The sequence below is a fragment of the Melanaphis sacchari genome, unplaced genomic scaffold (assembly GCF_002803265.2).
Source record: "Melanaphis sacchari strain LSU unplaced genomic scaffold, SCAv2.0 Contig310_pilon_pilon, whole genome shotgun sequence".
Lineage (NCBI taxonomy): Eukaryota > Metazoa > Arthropoda > Insecta > Hemiptera > Aphididae > Melanaphis > Melanaphis sacchari.
In genome coordinates this window covers 101,320-121,005 of record NW_020271184.1, presented here as the reverse complement: position 1 = coordinate 121,005, position 19,686 = coordinate 101,320, and the positions used below count along the sequence as shown (strand labels likewise).

The 19,686-nt window shown below is 24.0% G+C and overlaps 1 protein-coding gene across 6 annotated transcripts in view; it reads left to right on the top strand.

Annotated features, from left to right (window-relative positions):
• LOC112596242 (basement membrane-specific heparan sulfate proteoglycan core protein) overlaps positions 1–19,686 on the top strand; it is a 155,109-nt gene that overhangs the window by 46,136 nt on the left and 89,287 nt on the right. For all 6 annotated transcript variants that reach the window (XM_025341752.1, XM_025341756.1, XM_025341754.1 and 3 more), the window contains exons 3-7: positions 11,131–11,351; positions 15,594–16,045; positions 17,975–18,134; positions 18,360–18,529; positions 19,144–19,305. In XM_025341752.1, coding sequence (XP_025197537.1) covers positions 11,131–11,351; positions 15,594–16,045; positions 17,975–18,134; positions 18,360–18,529; positions 19,144–19,305 — 1,165 coding nt within the window. The remainder of the gene's footprint in view (positions 1–11,130; positions 11,352–15,593; positions 16,046–17,974; positions 18,135–18,359; positions 18,530–19,143; positions 19,306–19,686) is intronic.

Below are 19,686 nucleotides of genomic sequence, written 5' to 3'. Positions count from 1 at the left end.
AAACATAATTATTATTTTATTTTCTGTAATCAATGGCAAAAATATATAAAAATTATAGTTTTCTGTGAATCAACTATATTTAATATGTATTTGTTGAAAAGTAAAATGTAAGTAATAAAAAGTAGTCTAGGACACTATGGATCATGTTGAATTTATTGACGTAAATTGTTTAAAAACTGTGGATTTGCATTAGGTTCATCTGTTTTTGGACTCTGAATTTATATAATAGATATATTATATTTATTAATTATAGCTGATTCCAAACTTCATTTTCCGTAATAAATCAAACACTGAAATTGAATTTGCCCTGTCTTATTATACTTCATTAAATGTAAACTACACATATTTTTATTTATTGATTTGGCGGTTTTGACTAAATATAAAATACTGGTCTAAAATAATATTTAATTATAATAACTTTTATTTTCTGTAACTTATGGTTACCCTAAAAAAAACAAAAGTATTTGTTTTTCGTTAGTCAAAAAAAACCTCGAAGAGCTTTTTTTAAAATTCTACTGAAAGGTGCTCGTCTTCGGGTATATGATTATTTATTTACCAAATTTTAAAAACTAGAGTGCAATAGACTTAGTTATAGATTATTTACATTCAAACTTATAAGTATTACATTTTATTAATATAAATACAAATATTAGTACACACAATTTATCTAATTAAATTATAAATGAAATCAATATTGAACACAAGGACCCCAATGTACCTGCATGTGTTTTTTAATAATAACGCGTATCTTGATGCAAAATCAGCAATTCATTAAATTTTGATTATTTTTTTTTGTTTTCTCTTGCAATAATTTAGCAGTGTAATACGATAGGTCGCTTTCCATGTTGAATATTATGTGTGCAGTGCTCGAGTCCATATTATTATTATGTTATGGTAAAGGTGGGAAGGGCTCAGGAACAAATTGTTATATCTTGTTAAAAACGTGATACGTTGCGATCTATAACTGTATAATATTGACTTTTAATCTTTTAGTTATGTAATTATTATTACAACCGACGATAAGTTATGTATCTATAACTGTGATAATCATCTTACATTTTGTAAAGATATAGAAACGATATTTTGATTTTTAATTATTCTAATGTCGTTGTTGTAATGTATTATAAAATATAGTCTTCGCATATGCAGCGATTTAACAGCTCATTTAAAATACTACGACAGATTGAAGTTATTTATTAATAATGTATATTCTATGTATGTACGTAGCAGTTTTTATAAGCACTTTAAAGGGGAAGAGGTTATTTATACTTTTGAAATATACATGTATGATAAACTATATGTATCATGTATCATAATATAAGTAATTGTATAGGTTAGAACTGTATAATATATTTTAATAGATACTGAGAAAAGAATGTGGCCTTGCTTTGGCAATATCATATTATACTTGAATAATTTTACCAATATTTTGAGTCACAGGTAGGTGGTATAGGGTACAAATAATTTTATGTTTTTATAAATTTCATTTTATTAGCTAGAGTGCAAACAAAACACTTTTAGATAATAAATTATCGAGGCACAGCTCTTTTTCAATTTTTTATTACATACAGCTAAAATATTTTGTTGGTGTAGCTATATAATTAAGTGTAGTTGTGAATGTTAGATAATATGAATAACGTTCTTATCGATTGATGTAACCGGCCTTTATTAGAGTAGGTAAGAAATTATTACAGACAATTTTAAATTATCTAATTTATCGTTTTGGAAGTTATCTCAAGACAATAATTTTAGAATTTAATAAAACATAACGAGGGGACGTAATACCTTTTAAATAAAAAACTGTACAATTGTTTTAGTGACACGTAAACGTCATTCGTTTAACACAACTATAGTAATTCACATTGGTAATGAACATATAGGTTCAGGTTAGGTAGTTTATTATATAATATAATAAGGATTATCATTTGGCATTGGTAAAAAATATATATTATAATATGTACCTACTTCAATTTTTGTAAGAGCAGTGAAATGTGGTTCGAACCTATGAATTGCTTTTGTTTTTTGTAGAAAATTTATTAAATGATGGAGGTATAAAATTTTAAACAAGCAATAAAAACGTGTTGAATACTTGAGCAATTAATTTCGACTATTGCGTAATTACAATGGTACGATGATAAAACTAGTTATACAAGTAGGAAGAATGCGCAGGAAAAATAATACCATCGTTTTCGCATGTCATTCATTTATAATATATGTCACACTCGCCCGCATAAACTACAACGTACATACACGGAGTTGATATGAGTCATAAGTGTTGTATCATCTAATCTACAACTACATGAAAAATATACTTCTATGTATTTCAATATTTTTTAATTTAATTTTTTTTTATAGCACAATAACTACATCTATTAAAGAACGCTGTGGGTACATATCAAACGTACCGACAATTTGTATCTAATTAACACACACTGTATAACATAATCCTATTCAGGGGTGATTTTTTGGATTCTAATGTCATCTCCCTTCAAAAAACTATTATTAATTATTCTTATAATACATAAAGTGTTATAACTCAGATATTATAGTTTCGAATTTCGGTTTAAACGCATCAAAATTATCAGTAAAATCATTTGCTTGATAATTTATAGTAAAAAGGTTCTCATTTGAAGAAGTTTGTATTGCTAAATGAAATTTCTTAAATGGTATAAAAATCTAATAGTCTTAAACTGAGTTCCATGAACTATTACTAAAAATTTAATATACTAATAGTGAGCTAATGTTTTCTTAAACATATGTTTTATTGGCCCATGATTGGTCAATTCAAGTTTATTGAACCATAAAATTAATCAATTTTTTATGCAACCTGGAATAAGCATTTGAAAATACTATTTTCAAATAAACTTAAAAAAAAAAAACAATCAAAATTTAAATAAATGTGTTACGTATTAATGGATAAAAGTAAAGTAAGCATACTCGGTGAATCACTCTGTATAGGTATATCGTGTTTGTATAATATTTGTTTACACAGCAATGGATGTTTACGACTTTTTTTTTTTGGTTATCATTCCTGTCCTATAATTATATGACGTGAGATACATTTTTTAAGACAATTCTCATTGTACTCAATGTGTGAGTAATATTTTTTATTACATATATGCTTACTCTCCGGTTGGATAATATGTAAATTCCTTATTTAATTATTATTACCAACGCTAATTGATTGGCGCCAATGTCTTCTAGTTCACACACAAACTTCTGGGAAATCCAATAATTTTACGGTTTTGTATAGCAATTTAAACATAATATGCCAAAAAGAACCATGTGTTTTAATTTTTATTTGATTATATTTTATTCGAATACGTATTTCTAATACATAAACTGTATTGACAGTTAACAGACCTAAATAATATTATGTATAAAATAAATAGGTTTATTATAGGTATATATGCGGTATATATATATATTAATTTTATGTAATATACTCAAAAGCTTTGGTAAACTTATGTCTAAATAATTGTACTATGATATTATAAACAGTTAGAATGACAATTTAAATATACTTAAGTTCGTGGTTTTTAATTATAATTTATTCTTATAATTTTAAATTTATCTACGAGGTGATACATTTCATGATACACGAATTTTTGTCGGTTAAATGTTGGTTATTTTCAAAATAAGCTTTAATTTTATGCCGTTTTATTTTAGAAAAAAATTTTCACACTAAGTTATCATTTATTAATTTTTTCAAAAAATTGAATCTCTTATTATTTTTTATCACTTTTATATCTTGGTTTATTTTAAAATGTATAGGTAATTAAAAATTTAATTTAAATATATTATTTTTCAATATTTAATATTGAACTAATATATACTTATTTTATAAGTATTTTAAGTTTAGCCAAGACTACTTGTGGAATAAAATAGCAGGAGAACCAAAAACAAATAAATTGGTAGTAAAAATATAGGTATAGTTGAGTTTTTTTAAATTTTGTTAAATTTAGTAGTTTGTCTTCAATTAATACACCTATGCATCGATGTATTTATCTATATAAAATGTTCAAATATTATGTACCTAGAAATATTTGTTCTAACTAAAAATTAAATTGCATTCTTAAACTATTTATTCTTCTAAGAAAGTTTAATACGCGTAGATGTGCTTGCATAATTATAGGTATGAACCATTCTCTTACTATCAAATATGTGATAACATTTATTTTATAAATATATATTTGTATGTGTCTAAATATATTTTAAAATGACCTCATTTATAACATGAATAGGTAATATACTCCTTGTATGGAACTTTTATTTCGACACATAACGTTTATCAACTGCCTACTACTTATACAGTTTATTTTATGTGCCTATTGTAAGCCATTATTTAAATATAAAAGACAATGACCTTAAACTATTAAAATAATATGCGTAATGTTTCAATCGTTATTTTATGGCTTGACATGACAAGCATTTGTATGACAAATGCCCGTTATGGTTAGGATATTGTTTTTTATAGTATTCACTCTTACCAAAACATTAAATATTTTTTTTTGACTACCTTATTTGTTATAAAACCAGTATAAACATATACTAATTATATATATTATTTATTGACAAAGAGATTTTTTAATTAAAATTATTGGCTGTTTGGTCGTTACAAATTTAAATAAGAATATTTCATTGTAAATGTTTTGAACTTAGTGTAATTATTGTTTAAGTAGAAAATTATAATAAAAGATAATAAATCGTTATATAAAATTAATGTAATTAAAATTATAAGAATTACAATAAAAGTATATGGTGTTATTTTGTTTTAGTTTCAATTAGAATTAGGGGTAAGGGTAATCTGCTGTTAGTTATTATGACTAAAGTTTTAGTACAATACTGTGAAAACAGGAGAAAATATATGAAGACTAAATATAGTATACTATATTACTATCTTATTTTATCTAGTCACTTTGCGCTTGATATGGTTAGGCAAGTATAGTGTGGTTGCGCTGCATTTTATGACACTACTTTGTTTAACCTTAAGGTTTGGATTTATGGTGTGCTATTCGTATGTAGTATATATTTAATTATTGTAAATTTATAAATAAACTGCAGAGAGTAAAATCATCTTAAGAGATTATTTTTAAATATTGATTTTTACAATATTACTTTTTTCTGTATAAAATATTAATTTATCGTTGCTGATCACACGTTATACACTAATAGTTTCATTAAATGGTGATATTTTACGTGGGTAGTAAATTATCTATCGTCTTATGTTTTTATTTTTTAGAAAATTCACGTTGAATAATATTTCTTAAAATGGTGATATAAATTTAATATACTATCATTTTTCGTATCGTCACAACTTCATAAAATATTAAAAACGACTAAATACTTAGTCAGTTTTAAATTAAATCAACTTTTTAATAACTAATTGTAAGTTTTATTGTCGATAGTACAAAAAAAAAAAAATTCATCTTAATTTATCAGAATTTTTTTTATTCTCAGTAAGATATCTAAAATACCAATTGGTTATATCTGTGTTCTTTATTACAATTAATTAGTTGAAATTATTCCTAATTTTATATAATGATTAAATGGCGCCTCGTAGACGCTTGCGTCATTGTCATAATTTTATATAGGATGTTAACATAACTTAAAACAAATTTTTAAAATGTCAAAAATTAATATTTATTTATAGAAATGTCTAAAGACGGATTAGATTTTTTAGCTGTGGGGCATAGACACTAAAATATGGAGTTTAAGGAGAAATACATTTAAACACTAATTTTAATAAGACCCAGTAAATGTATTATTAAAAATAGATAACTGTATTTGGTCTAATTTTTAGTTCTTCTGTCATTCATGATAAAACATTTAAATTAAACAAAATAATTTAATAAAAAAGTATTGAATATTTATTATTTTGTTTCTAAAATATTTTAATTAAATGAGTACAGTGTTATATGAGGTCGGTAGTTTTGTAAATATATTTCGAGATTGCTCTTGATAGTTGAATCGAAAGCGACCACCAATCAAGTCATTGTCTTTTATATTTTTACAATTATGTATTATTTGTACATATCTTAGAAGTAATAAACTATAACTAACGAATAACAATAATTGTTTATTTACACAAACTTATCCATTGTTGTATTATGAAGATGTTTATAGATATATAGTTTGAAATGTTGATGAGGGAAGTACTAAATAGACATTAGAATTAGATTATCAAAAATAGGGTCAACAATTTTAATGGCAGTTGTTTCTAATTTTTTTATGAAGGTTTTTGAACAGTTGGCAGTCTAAAATTGTATTTTATTATTTTAGGACATGATAAGGACTTATGATAAAAAACAGTTTATAAACAACCATAAGGTTCTATAGTGAATATTTATTGTTTTTAAGACAAAATTTGGTTACTATTTATTAATATGCCATATTTTTAAAGTTATGTTAATTTCGATTTTAGACATAAATTAAATCACGCGCCTATTGCAAAAATAGGTGGTTCTCATTTGAAAAAAATAAATTAACGGTGAAAAAGTGGTAGTGTAGATAATAGGATAATTCTTAAATAGAAAAAAAAATATATATATATTTATTTATATACATTTGAAAATATGGTGCTTTATAAACTGTTAATATAATTTATTATTGAATTATGATAAAATTTTTTAGCCGAAAAAGTCTATAATTTTACTCAGAATTTAAACTTATATGAGATGAGGTGTATATTACGGATCTCTGACAATGACCTATACAAATTAAATACCTCACTGTGTATTTTTTATATATGTATATTTTTTTTCAATTTTTCTCAATTTACATAAAAAGAAATTTAAATATATAAATTGATCAAAATTATCTTCCTTCTGTAAGCATAACTTGTGTTGAAGGAAAATATTTAACAGTTTAATAATATATTTGAAATTATATATCCATTACTCAAATTGACATTTAAGTATATTATGATTAAATTTTATATAAGAACTGAAAATAAAATTCCCTTAAGAAACTATAACATGATCCAAGTAAAATTGTTATATGCTATAATTTAAAAATAATATTCTTCATTTTTTTTACTTCATAAGTTTTGAATCAACAAATTTGTAAAATTAATTTTAAAAAAGTTTTATAGGACAACATAATTTTGTAACTTCAACTTATTACTTTTAATCTGAAAAAAATATTTTTATATAATTTTAAAGAAAAAATATCACTATGATAATTAAAATATTTGTGTGGTATAAACAAAATCTCGTTAATACGTAAATATTTAAAAATACAATTTATCAATTTAAATTTTAGTATAAAATTCCTCAAAAATTAAAATATTTTAAAGGTGATAAAATAATATAAAATAAATTTATAATAATTATAAAATATAAAAGTACATAAAAAAGTTATGTTACAAAACAAGTTTTGAAAAATAATGCATTAAAATCCCAGCTTAATACATTTATAATATTACCAACTTTTATAGATAACACCACATATTATTAGCCTTGTAAAAGTTATCTCAACTTATTTCTAATGACGTAACAACTGCTATATATTATTTTTGAGTGAATAAATGATTCGTCTATTATTAGAAGGGATTTTAAAAACCCAATATTAGTTCATTGCTCATATTGCTGTAGCTATAACTAATAACGAAATAATGAAAACGTGACTTAAATGTTTTTTTTTTATCGTACCAAGCTCCTATAATTGCATTATTTGATTACAATTCAGGTTTATTTATTTCATAAAACACAATTATTTAAAATTTTTTTAATTTCTCGTAAAAAAAAAAATAAAAAAAAATAAGAATTAATAAACTGTGGTAATAACTGTACCATTGATCCACCCCATGTATCAATTGTATTGTACGTTAAATAAAATTATTAATTATTATTGGTTTTTCTGTCTGATGAGAAATTTGTACTTTATTAAGATCAATTATTTAGCGTGTGATTGAATGTGTTTCATGAAGCCGCATCATTGACTTTGTTCATTTAAAATTGATGTTTGAATGTCTATTTATTGTATTTTAATTTTTTAGAGATACAAATTTGTATGAGAACGATTTTAATTTAATATGTGTAATTAATGAGTATAGACTATTAGACTATGGTTAATATAAATGTAGAAATATGGAGAGAGATATCTAACAGATTCTATTATGATTAATGAGCTTGTAAATTAACAGTATCCATCTAAGACACATATAGTAATTCTTTAAGCATACGTCAAAATTCGCCACATATATTGTACTATTTAATCGTTAATTTTTCAAGTACATTATAACGTTTAATAAATACAAGCTTAAAAACAAATAACCCATAATTCGCTTAAGCGCTTTTTATTTTTTGTAATAATGAACGTACATAATGTAATGATAATTATAATTAGTAATAATCTTACCATTAATAATACACAGTAGCATTCATATGTATGATGCTTTCAATATTTTAAATAGTTTGATTAAAAATTAGAGAAAAATTATATTACCTTATACTTTTACTGCTTGAAAAAACATATTTCAATATAATAGTTATGAATTTTGATTTATCTGATCGTCTATAAATATTATCTTGGCTCTAGTAATAATTATACTTCATAACTTAAGATTTAACTAGTAGCTCATTCAGTTATATGATTAAATACCAGGTACGTATTTAACATCTCACATGAAACCAATGTTAATTTATATAATATCTACATTTTATTTTATTATACCTGCTATAAATTAAGTACATTAAAGGAAAAAATATGAAATGGAGTTACTTTATTTTTAAAGAGTTGAATATTAAGATGATTTATAGATTAAAGTAATTTATATACTTATCGGAAATTTTTCTATACTAAAATCGATTAAAAAATATGCATAAATTATACCTGATATTTTTCATGATAGGAGAGTTTTTGTTACGTTAAATATATCTATGTATATCAGTATATCAAACATCAATTATACTTAAAATTTCTAATCTAGGTTCATTTGATTAACCGCAATAATAATAATAAATAATAAATAGTCAGTAATAATAATTAATAGTTCATTAAATTTTTGTAAAAATAATTTTATATTTTATTTTCCAAATAACATTTAAGATTTTAAGTATTCTAATTATTTTAAATTGTTATTAGTAGGTATGTCATATTTGTTATATTTTATAATAAATAGGTTATAGAAATTTTAGTGTATAATATAAAATAAAAATATTTTATGTTATATAAATGATATATTGAATGTAAGACACTCATTATTTTAAAAATATTTTTTTTTAATTAATACAATTTGGTTTGGTTAAAAACAACATTATTAAGTTGTTCACTGTTTTTTAATAAAAATAAGCAATTTTTATTTCTTATTTAAAAAAAAAATATTTTTTGAATTACTATTTTGAAATATAGTAATCTAATTTTAAACAAGAAGTCTGAGTTATAAGCATTTTAAGTTTTGATTAGCAGTTGAATAGTATAATGGTAACCTGCAGAATGTTTGTCCATTACTTTACTCGTTTAATATTTAAATAGTTATTGTTAATAAATTACTTTTCCAAAATTTGATTGTTATTAGTCAAAATATTACAAATAATAAATTGCTTCGAAATATAAAAATTAATAATGTATATTGTTATTAAAAATAGTAAAAACAAAATGTTTTCTTAAAATATCGTTTTGTTACGACTTAAATTTATAAAAAAGAAATATTTTTAAGAATGTCAACGTTTTATGAAAAAAATGAGTGTTTTACGTTAAATTTATCACTTTGCATGTACAATTGAGAGGATTCGATGCCCAGATGTATTATCTGTCTTTTAAACGTACAACAATTGACCTATTATCAAATTTGAAGTTTAAGTATTTATTTATTCTCTTTTCAGGAATTTTTTTATCTTAATATTTTGAATAATTATATTAAAATTTAAATGTAAAATGCCCACAAGAGAACATAGATACTCTTACTTTTAAATTTGATAATGGGTAGGTCGATTTATTATGATGTTAAATCAATGATATGAAATAAGATAAGCTGAACTAAAATCGTCATGCTGTATGCAAGAGTGTAAAATGGAGATAGCATATGTAGGTGTGACATTCTCTTAAATTTCAACATTTTTTAGTTTTAGTTTATTTACTATTTGATATATACTTCATAGTAATACTTTAAACAAAAGTAGTATTAATTAAATTTTTTTTTATATAATAATTGAAATGAAAAATCTAATAAATTATTTTTATTAATATAATAAAATATTGTAAAAAGTGTACATAATAAATACTAGTAATTAAATGAACGAGTACATACAGACTTATTAAAGAATTATACACCACAAATTATCAATAACTATTTATGTCTTAATATTTTTAAAATGTAAAGTTTCTTTATACATTAAATTTATTGTAAATTTAAATAATATTTTGAAGAATTTATTTTAGTTTGTAATCTACTCGAATACTTATCTTAAATATGATGTATCTTATTTTCAAAAGTTTAATAATTTCTACTTAAACTGTATAATTTAGCGCAATCTAGTGGCAATATTGACCTTTAAAGATTTTCTTTTTTCCTACTAGAGTGTTCTTGTACATTTAAAAGTTGTTATTTCTAACTATTCTTATAATAATTTCGAAATCATTATTTGTAGAAGAGTAGAAGTAATTTTTATAATAATTCAAATATTTTAATGATTTGTGAAAATATAATTTTACCCTGTATAATATAAAAATCCCCTTGTTCTTTAATTTATAGAACATTTATAAAACTACAATTTTTTCCAATTAATATTTATTTTGGCAATTTAGTATTTATAAATTATAATATTCATGCAGTGTTATTCAATTTTATTTATTTATTTATCAAATGCAGTAATATCTATAACTGATAAACCGCGCGTGATTATTAAGGAATTGCTTTAGAAATAATTTATTGATATTAATCATTCGTCATATGATTATAATAATGATTTTGAGAAATTTAATTTTATTTCAATCACCTGTGATTACAAAAATAACTTTAATTTTGATACGTATAATAATTAACATAAAACATATATTATTTAAAATACATTATTTTTCGAAATTTTGCCAAAATTATTGAAGTTGTAAGCTCTTTGGTTGTTACACATTTCAATTGTTTTCTTCGACAAATGTAATTAATGCATATATGTTTATTTGATTTTACAGACGGATAATGATTTAGTATTTGAGGATGATCGAACACCAAATAGCATTTTAGACGGTTTAAACCCAGCTGATCAATCGGTTTCCAGATTGTTAAGCTTTGTACATGGTTCAGTGAAGCGGATTAAACGATCACTTTGGTCATTTTTAGGAGAAGAAAAAACAACTGAAAAAACTTCTACTGAAGCTATATTATCATCTAGTTCTGATATCAATATATCAAGGTAAATAAATGAGAATTATATGATTCTATTTATTATTATTATTCATTATATTAACTATCATAATTTAGATTATTAATAAATATTACTCCGAGTTACAATAATAACTTAATGTTATATGCGTGTACATTTTAATTAGGTATATGATTTTTTATCTGTGGTTATTTGATATATTATGTATTTGATTTTAATATTATTGATAATATATTTACTTATTGATTTTCCAATTAGAATAATTTATTTTTATTATAATAATTAATAACATTATTAATTTATTACTATTTAAAATAATTTGCTCGAATGGTATATGTTTAAAATATTTAAGTATTATACTTTTTATTCACTAAAATCAGTAATGTCGTTATTTTAAATTATATTATTCATTCAAACAAGTTAAATAATCATAGATATTAAATAATATACGTGTAGAGAGATAAATAGTCTATTAATTGTTATGAATATATTACATTATACATATTATTTATTTTTTAAAGATCTTTATTATAAATATTACTTAACTAAAATTGAACTACTATAGTTAAATAAAGTAAATTCAGACCGATAAAAAATTGGGGTTTCGGATACTCAAATAGGTTCATTGTTCTATTAATATTGGTGTGAAAAGTAGTAAACCTAATTAATTATATAATTGTACATAGTGTACTTTTTAGTAATTGCATATTATATTCCAAATTTAATTTAATAGTTCAATAATTATTTAATCATAATTTTATTATTAATAATTTAATTCTTTTAGCTGTGAGATAAGGTTGCAGTGTTATTCTGATTTATTAATTATGTTAAAATTAAGGCTATGGATGAGTGCGGCCTGACCTGTCGTTTCCAGTGTTGGAGACCGGTGAATTGCGACCCGATAATATTTTAGGCGTAGGTTTGTTGTGGCCCGACAATATTTTAGCTGCAGGTGAGTTGCGGGCCGAGTAATTATCATTGCCTATGTTGGATATACATAGCATTAAACGAATAACGGTAAATGAAATGTTCGATACGTATGGGAAGTTATATTTTTATATAATAATACGATATCTCAGATTTATAACGCAGTTACCCGTGTGGCCTTTACTTATGAACAAGTTCGTCTTCACGTTGTTGCCACAGACTCGGCTTCGTTATTTTTATCGCGTTAAAATCATATTTCTGATCGGTTTCTTGTGCTGTATGATTGTACTCATGCTTAAGTCGTAGAAGCCTCGTAGCTAAACATATTTATGTATTTTTATTGCACTTCTAATTTGATCTTTTTGTAAGTATTTAATATAGTATATTATATATTATACTCGTACATAATATATACATTAATGTATGGCCACAATTCGTACTTACCTTTCATAAACTAAGGCCGCAATTCGTACGTACCTCTCATAAACCCAGGCCGCAACTCGTACGTTATTTAGTAATTGTGCCGCAATTCACTTACATCTAAAATTACGGGCGTATATCAGTTGCGCCAAATGACCTTTTTACCTGTAAGAAATCTATCGATTGCGCCGCATATCAACTCCGCCAAATTTTTTTACATATTGATTGAGCCGACTATTAACTCCGCTGAACTTTTTTACCTTTAGATTCCGCTGGCTTTCAATCCACTGAATATTTTTAAATTATTTATTTTAATAATATCAAAATGTAAAATGCTTACATTTACATTTATGTTAATATTTTATTAAATGTAAGTAAAATTGGTACTATTTAAAATTATGAAATAAAAAAAATAAATATGTTTTAACAATTTTTGACGATTATTTAAGTAAAAAAATTGTTAAATTATTTATCAAACCACTATTTTAAAAAAGAAATCAACTTACAATTTCTACTTATTTGTTTTTTTTTTTTTTTGCTATAATATGTATACTGTATTTTTCGTTGTGGACAAGGATAAATTATTTTTGAAATGTTTTTATTTATATTAATCTGTACTGTTAATTAATAAATATACTTATATAACTAACATAAACAAATATTCGGCGGAATCAATATAGAAAAATATTAGGTGGAATCGATTGCTGGCGGAATTGATAAAACCCCAAAATTACACTATACTCAATGTGCTTATAATCATTAGGTATACGTTTTTTACTTTGTTAATAGAGTACTTATTAATATAAATAATAGTTATTTGATTATACGTAATATTATACACTACATCTGTGGTGCTAAATTGCCTATAGCGTACGCCGTTTGATATAAAAAAAAAAAGAAATTCCAATGCATAATATAATAATAAATTATAAATACATTCTACAGATTCCTGTTAATTCAATGATTTGTCCTATTAACATTATATGTTGCTTGTTTATAAAATAATATTCTTACTAGTTCAACTTAAATGTATAATTATAACAAGTCTTAAAATGTTTTAAAAAATTCGACAAACAGACCTATATAATAATTTACATACATTACGTACTATCTTAAGCAATCTAATCCAATTCAAAAGTGTTATTTAATCTCTAGATAAAAATAATTCAAAGTATTTTTTTATCTATCAATTTAAATAAAATGATTCTAGATAAAATATTAAATTAAATTTTTATTAGAGGAGGTGTAATTTTTTTCTGAGCTATTGCCTATTTTATTTAATTTTTATATTCATTTTTTTTTTATTATTTGTGTATATATTTATTACGTGCGTTTACTAAAGTAATCTTGTAATAGGTGTATTGTTCAGTCTTTTAATTTAACACTGTTAAGTAATCGTATTTATGAGTGTAAAAATTTAAACTTTTATAATAAATATAACTATAACTTTATTATAGCAAAATGCTATTTTACAAATGCAAGTTTAGAATTTTATTTTTTTAATCTTGATACTATTTTAATGAATTATTTGTTATCTTATCTGAATAATTTTTAGTTATTTTTGTAAAAGATTGCAATTACACCCTTGATCGTATATTTTTATATGTAATAATAATTTAAATATAGTTGTCTCATCGAATATTATATAGATCTTCAAATTCAGTATATAGGTCATTCATCACTCAAAATATCTGAATAATTAACCTGCTTCAAAAGTTATTAGAATTTTTCCTAGTAAAATAAATTATTAAAATATCTATTTTATATACGACTTGTGAATATTTATGAATATAGATTAAATTAGGTTAACGACATCTACTTAGAAAAATAACTAATAAATAGTAAGTATTTGGTAAGTTAATAAATGTTATCGTATTGGCCTAATATCTAGAAATCATTATTAGTAGATTGTAGATACACAGTAATATGGGAATATTTATAAACAATGGGAAAGTATTTATTAAATACGTTTAAAAGAAGTTTAAATAGTAGTTACTCATCACGCTCAGAGTTATAATATTTATAGATTTATAATAAAATATTCTCAGTACTAATTTTTGTGTTTAACAAATTCTATGATTCTATGATTTATGCATTGTATTTTCATTTATTAAAGATCTAAATAGGTATGTATGTAATTCATTGTATTATTTGTGTTAATAAATAGTGATTTATTAAAAATTCTTATAAATTGTACATGGCAAATTTTTTTTTAAACTATAGAATGTGAACTATGAGGATATTCATCGTTATAGATTTATTAAGTAGTAGTAGTAGGTTCAAAAACGCTACATTAAAGTAGCTCCACCAGGACGCGTTATTTTAATCAATCAAAGTGTACAATATTTTATACGTAGACCTATGTATTATTGGATTAGAAGTGATTTATATTTTATATGGCTTATATTTGTGTATAAAGTATCGAATAGATATAATATATATTATACATGTGTATCATGTATTTTTTTTATATTATGTGTTTAGACTTTGGGGTGAATTATATATCGCCTACTGCAGTACTTAGAAACATCACGTTTACAATGTTTACATAAAACGGTACACAACTTGTATAAAATATTTATTTTATTCGAAAAAAAAAATAACAGTTATCGAGTACACTAATAATCTTGTTATTTATTCCTACAATTAATATTTACTTTTATATTTTTAGCAGAGGTAAGTCCTGTGTTTAAGTGATGTAAAAATTTTCGTCTAGTCGATATTAAGCTTTTCAACTCGATTACAAATATAATAATGTTACTATTCACTTGCATTATATTACGTACATTTCTAAAATAATTACTATTCCCAATAGCCTCTACAAAACTATCGACTTTACACTGACATTAGACATAATATTGTACGCTTATTAGTAATTTGTTCCACCGATTTCGATAGTCATGAATTGTTCGATTTTTGCGGTAGGGAGACGAAAGCGACGGACGACGATGCAGATACAACGATTGCCATAACAGCGCCGGACAACGGACCCAATCGCGGAGACATATCATCATCGCTCGACGACGACGAAGACAACGATCTGACGTCGGGTGATGGCAACCATTCTGGCGATGGATCAGACACAGACGATCGTTTTACGACGAACAAACCACGGCCAGTCGGAGTCCAAGACGATTTGTTCGCCAGAGATAACGTGAACGGCTTTAATTTGACTATGAATATTCCGACCAACTCTGTTGCTGTTGATTCTACCACCGCCACAAGTAACGCCGCTACTACCGTTACAACGACAACGACGACGGCGACCACAGCCACTCAACCGTCCACGGTCACTCAACCGTCTACGACCACCGAGTCCCCGACGAGCGCGGCGCCGTTATCGCCATCTCAATTATTTGTCGACCAAGGCACAACAAGTAATACTGTCGTGATATTTTTTTTGTTTTTGTTTTTTTATCCGTACTTTATGGGTAAGAGTAGATCACGTCATATTTGCTGCACAGAGGAATAAAAAAATAGAAAAAAAAAAAAAAAGAAAAAGAAAAAGAAAGAAAGATTTTTTTTCGACAATATAAGAAGTGTCATAACTCATATGGTGCCCATATTATAAAATAGTCTCTAATAGACTCCATTAATTATGTGTTGTATCTGTGAGAACGTAAACATCTGTTTTACTTATCATCATTCATCGACAATATATTTTTATTTATAATACAAGTATATGATTCAGTAAAACAAAATATTAAAGCATTGAGTTTTCAAATTATACGTAGATAGCTGTAGGTATAGGTATTTACGTAGACAAAAGAAAATAGTAATATTTAGGTATAAAACAATATTTTAGTTTGAAAATTGTAGTGAATTGTATTCAATTTAAGAATATATTTCCAATGTATTTTATTAGTAATTACTCGTTATTAAACTTATAATAAATTATTTTATACTTTTAATAAATAATTTATTAAAACCATATAAAATTTAACTTTGAAAATATTTTACATTTTTATAATCAGAAATTATTTAAAAAAAATATTCTTGGCCGATAAAAAATTAAATTATTAAATTATTAAATTAAGTCAAATGTCATCACAACTTATAAATAAGTACTTGTATTTTAATAGTAGGTAAACGAAAATGTTATTTTTTGATTTTCGAATAAATATTTCACTAAATTTAAAAACATTTGATCACGAAAAAACGACAAATGTTTTAATATTTTGATTGATATAGTTTTAAAATTAATAAAAAAAAAAATACTAAACCTAATAAATAAATTGATATATGACAGCTGTAATCGACATTTCCTAACCCAATTTTTCTGAAAATTGGATATTTTTTTACAATAAAAAAAAAAAAAAACATACCTTTATTAAACAAATTACTGTATTTATAATAGTGTTCAAAGATTTTATTATGAATATGTGTGTATCGTGTATGAAATTGTGATGTTGAAGAACTTTTATTTTAATACTAAGTAGGTATATTTACTTGGATTTTAGAATCACATCACATTTTCAAATACAATAATTTTTCATGATGATGGTAACAAGAACATATTTACAAGTATAATACATAATATTGTATTAAAAATGATAATATTTTAAATTTAAATATAATTGCAGTATTCTGATAACATCAATAATATATTTTGTTATTAATGATTAATTCGTAAACGTATAACTTCTACCATAAAAATAGTGTTATATTCATTAGTATAGTATAGTATAATGAGTTAGTTAGTTTTTAATTATATATAGTTTGTTAATAGTAAAATATACAATTATATACTACTTAAATATTAATGAAGGTTTTTTTTAGTAATATCACCATCATAGTTTCTATTGTAAAACTTATTTTGTAATAGGTGCAGGGACGGATCCAGGGGGGCTAAGGGCTCAGACATATTATTTCTCAAATTTTTTTTAATTCTACAGATCCTGATATTACTATATTTCAAATTAATCACATATACGTCTGATAATATAATATATTATACAAGGTGAATATATTTATCGAAAAAAGCAAAAATGTAAACAGACGTTTAGATTTTATTATTTAATTTATAAATATTATATTATATTAAATAATCATTAATTGATTTCATTAATTACCTATACCTACACCCATCTACTTGTATGACAAAATATTTAAATTAAGAATAAAGTACCTATAAAAAAATTGTTTACCCTTCCCCCCAGATCTTTGCTCTGGACCTGTGCCTAAATAGTTGATTGTTAAAATATCATAATTATTTATTTCGATCTTCATAATAATGAAATGTATTCCAATTATATTAATTTTTCCACATTATAAAAAATTAATAAAAATTGTGTTTGCTTTTACAGCTATTTTTAGAGTACATTTAACAATTATGGAACCATATACCAAGGACTATGCTGACATGAAAAGCGAAGCTTTCGAATGGCTAGCCAATAATATAACTCTTTCATTGAATGAAGCATTAAAACAATACGGAACTTACTTACCAAGAGTAGTAGCAATACAGTAAGAATCTAACAACTAACGTATTTATGTATTTAGAAAATTTCAATCCTATATGGTTTAAAATATATAATATAAATATATAACCACTAAACATATGAGCTCGTTATTTGCTTAAATTAAATATAAGTAATCATAGTGATCATGAATAGTAGGTTTTAGGCATTTACAAATATTTCATTTCGTAAGTAAATGAAAGAAATCTGATTTGACATTAATTTATTTTAGGCCAAGTAGTGACGAGTTTTTTGTAAGAGCTACCGTTGATATTGAATCCGAAGGACGCGAATCCAAGGAAACATTAGAAAATCAACTCCGTTATTTCATATCAAACTCTAGAGCATTTAATCCAAGTAGTCCACTTACAGTAATCGATAAAGGATTCGATATTATACAAGGTAAATTTAAATTCATATGAAATCAGTCGATGGACCTAATGTTATTTATTGGATTAGGGCTATTTTATGTAATAACTTTAATGTCATTTTAGGGGGTCTGCTGTTTGGAAATTAAGAGTACTTATTTGATACTTATTATTATAGTCTGGTAGAATTTTGTTCACGTGTCGTGATCGTAATATATTCTTTGAATCCAAATCACTTAGTGTTGGTTTATATTCTAATCACAACAACAAAAATAACGGTTTTAATAATATTTTAAATGTTATAAATATCTACTTACATTTAAAATAAAATATTGTTACACATAGTTTATCTAGTAAAATTAACATTTTTTTGTGATTAGATATTTTCAATATATTCTGTATCATCAAATTCAATTTATTCGCTTCACATTTGACAGTAGTTTATTCTACTGTGTAATTATCTTGCACGTACTCGTAAATGTATTATTATTATACTTATTTTGCTTAAGAATGTATTGTATTTTATTGAGCAGTTTAAATAGCACCTTTAAAGTACCTATCTATTATTTAATTTATATAACAGTAGATTTTTCTGTAGTTTATCGCTATTTTATAAACATTTATTTATATTTTTTTTTACAACTAAAGCATATGCTGGTCTCACCGCCACTTGTCAATCGAGCGAAATGCTTTGTGTAGTCACCAACACTTGTTTACCACCAGAATCTCAATGCAATGGCACAGTTGAATGCCCAGATGGAACTGACGAACTAATGTGTCGGAGTGTTCCAAAACTTCTCAAACCCGATAGTAAGTGTCTTAAGAAATAACAGTTGTATCAACTTTTTTGAACACTTTTTTGTGCATAACAATATAAGTGTTTTTTTACATTTGGTAATACATACTACATAGGTAATTAAATTAATTATTTAAAATATTATATAAATATCAACTACGATATATGAATCACTGAACTGGAGTAAATTTTTTCAAGGAAATAATTATTCTGATGTTAAATACAAACAAGGTGTGCGAGTGTCGAGGATTTATTTTGTTTTGAGTTGTATGACTTATTGATTAACAATTACGTACTTAATTGCTAATTCTTAAGATATTGTCTTAATATTGCTTAGCTTTTCAAAAAATGAGTTAGTACATGTTAATTTTTTTATTAATTTTATATTATTAATA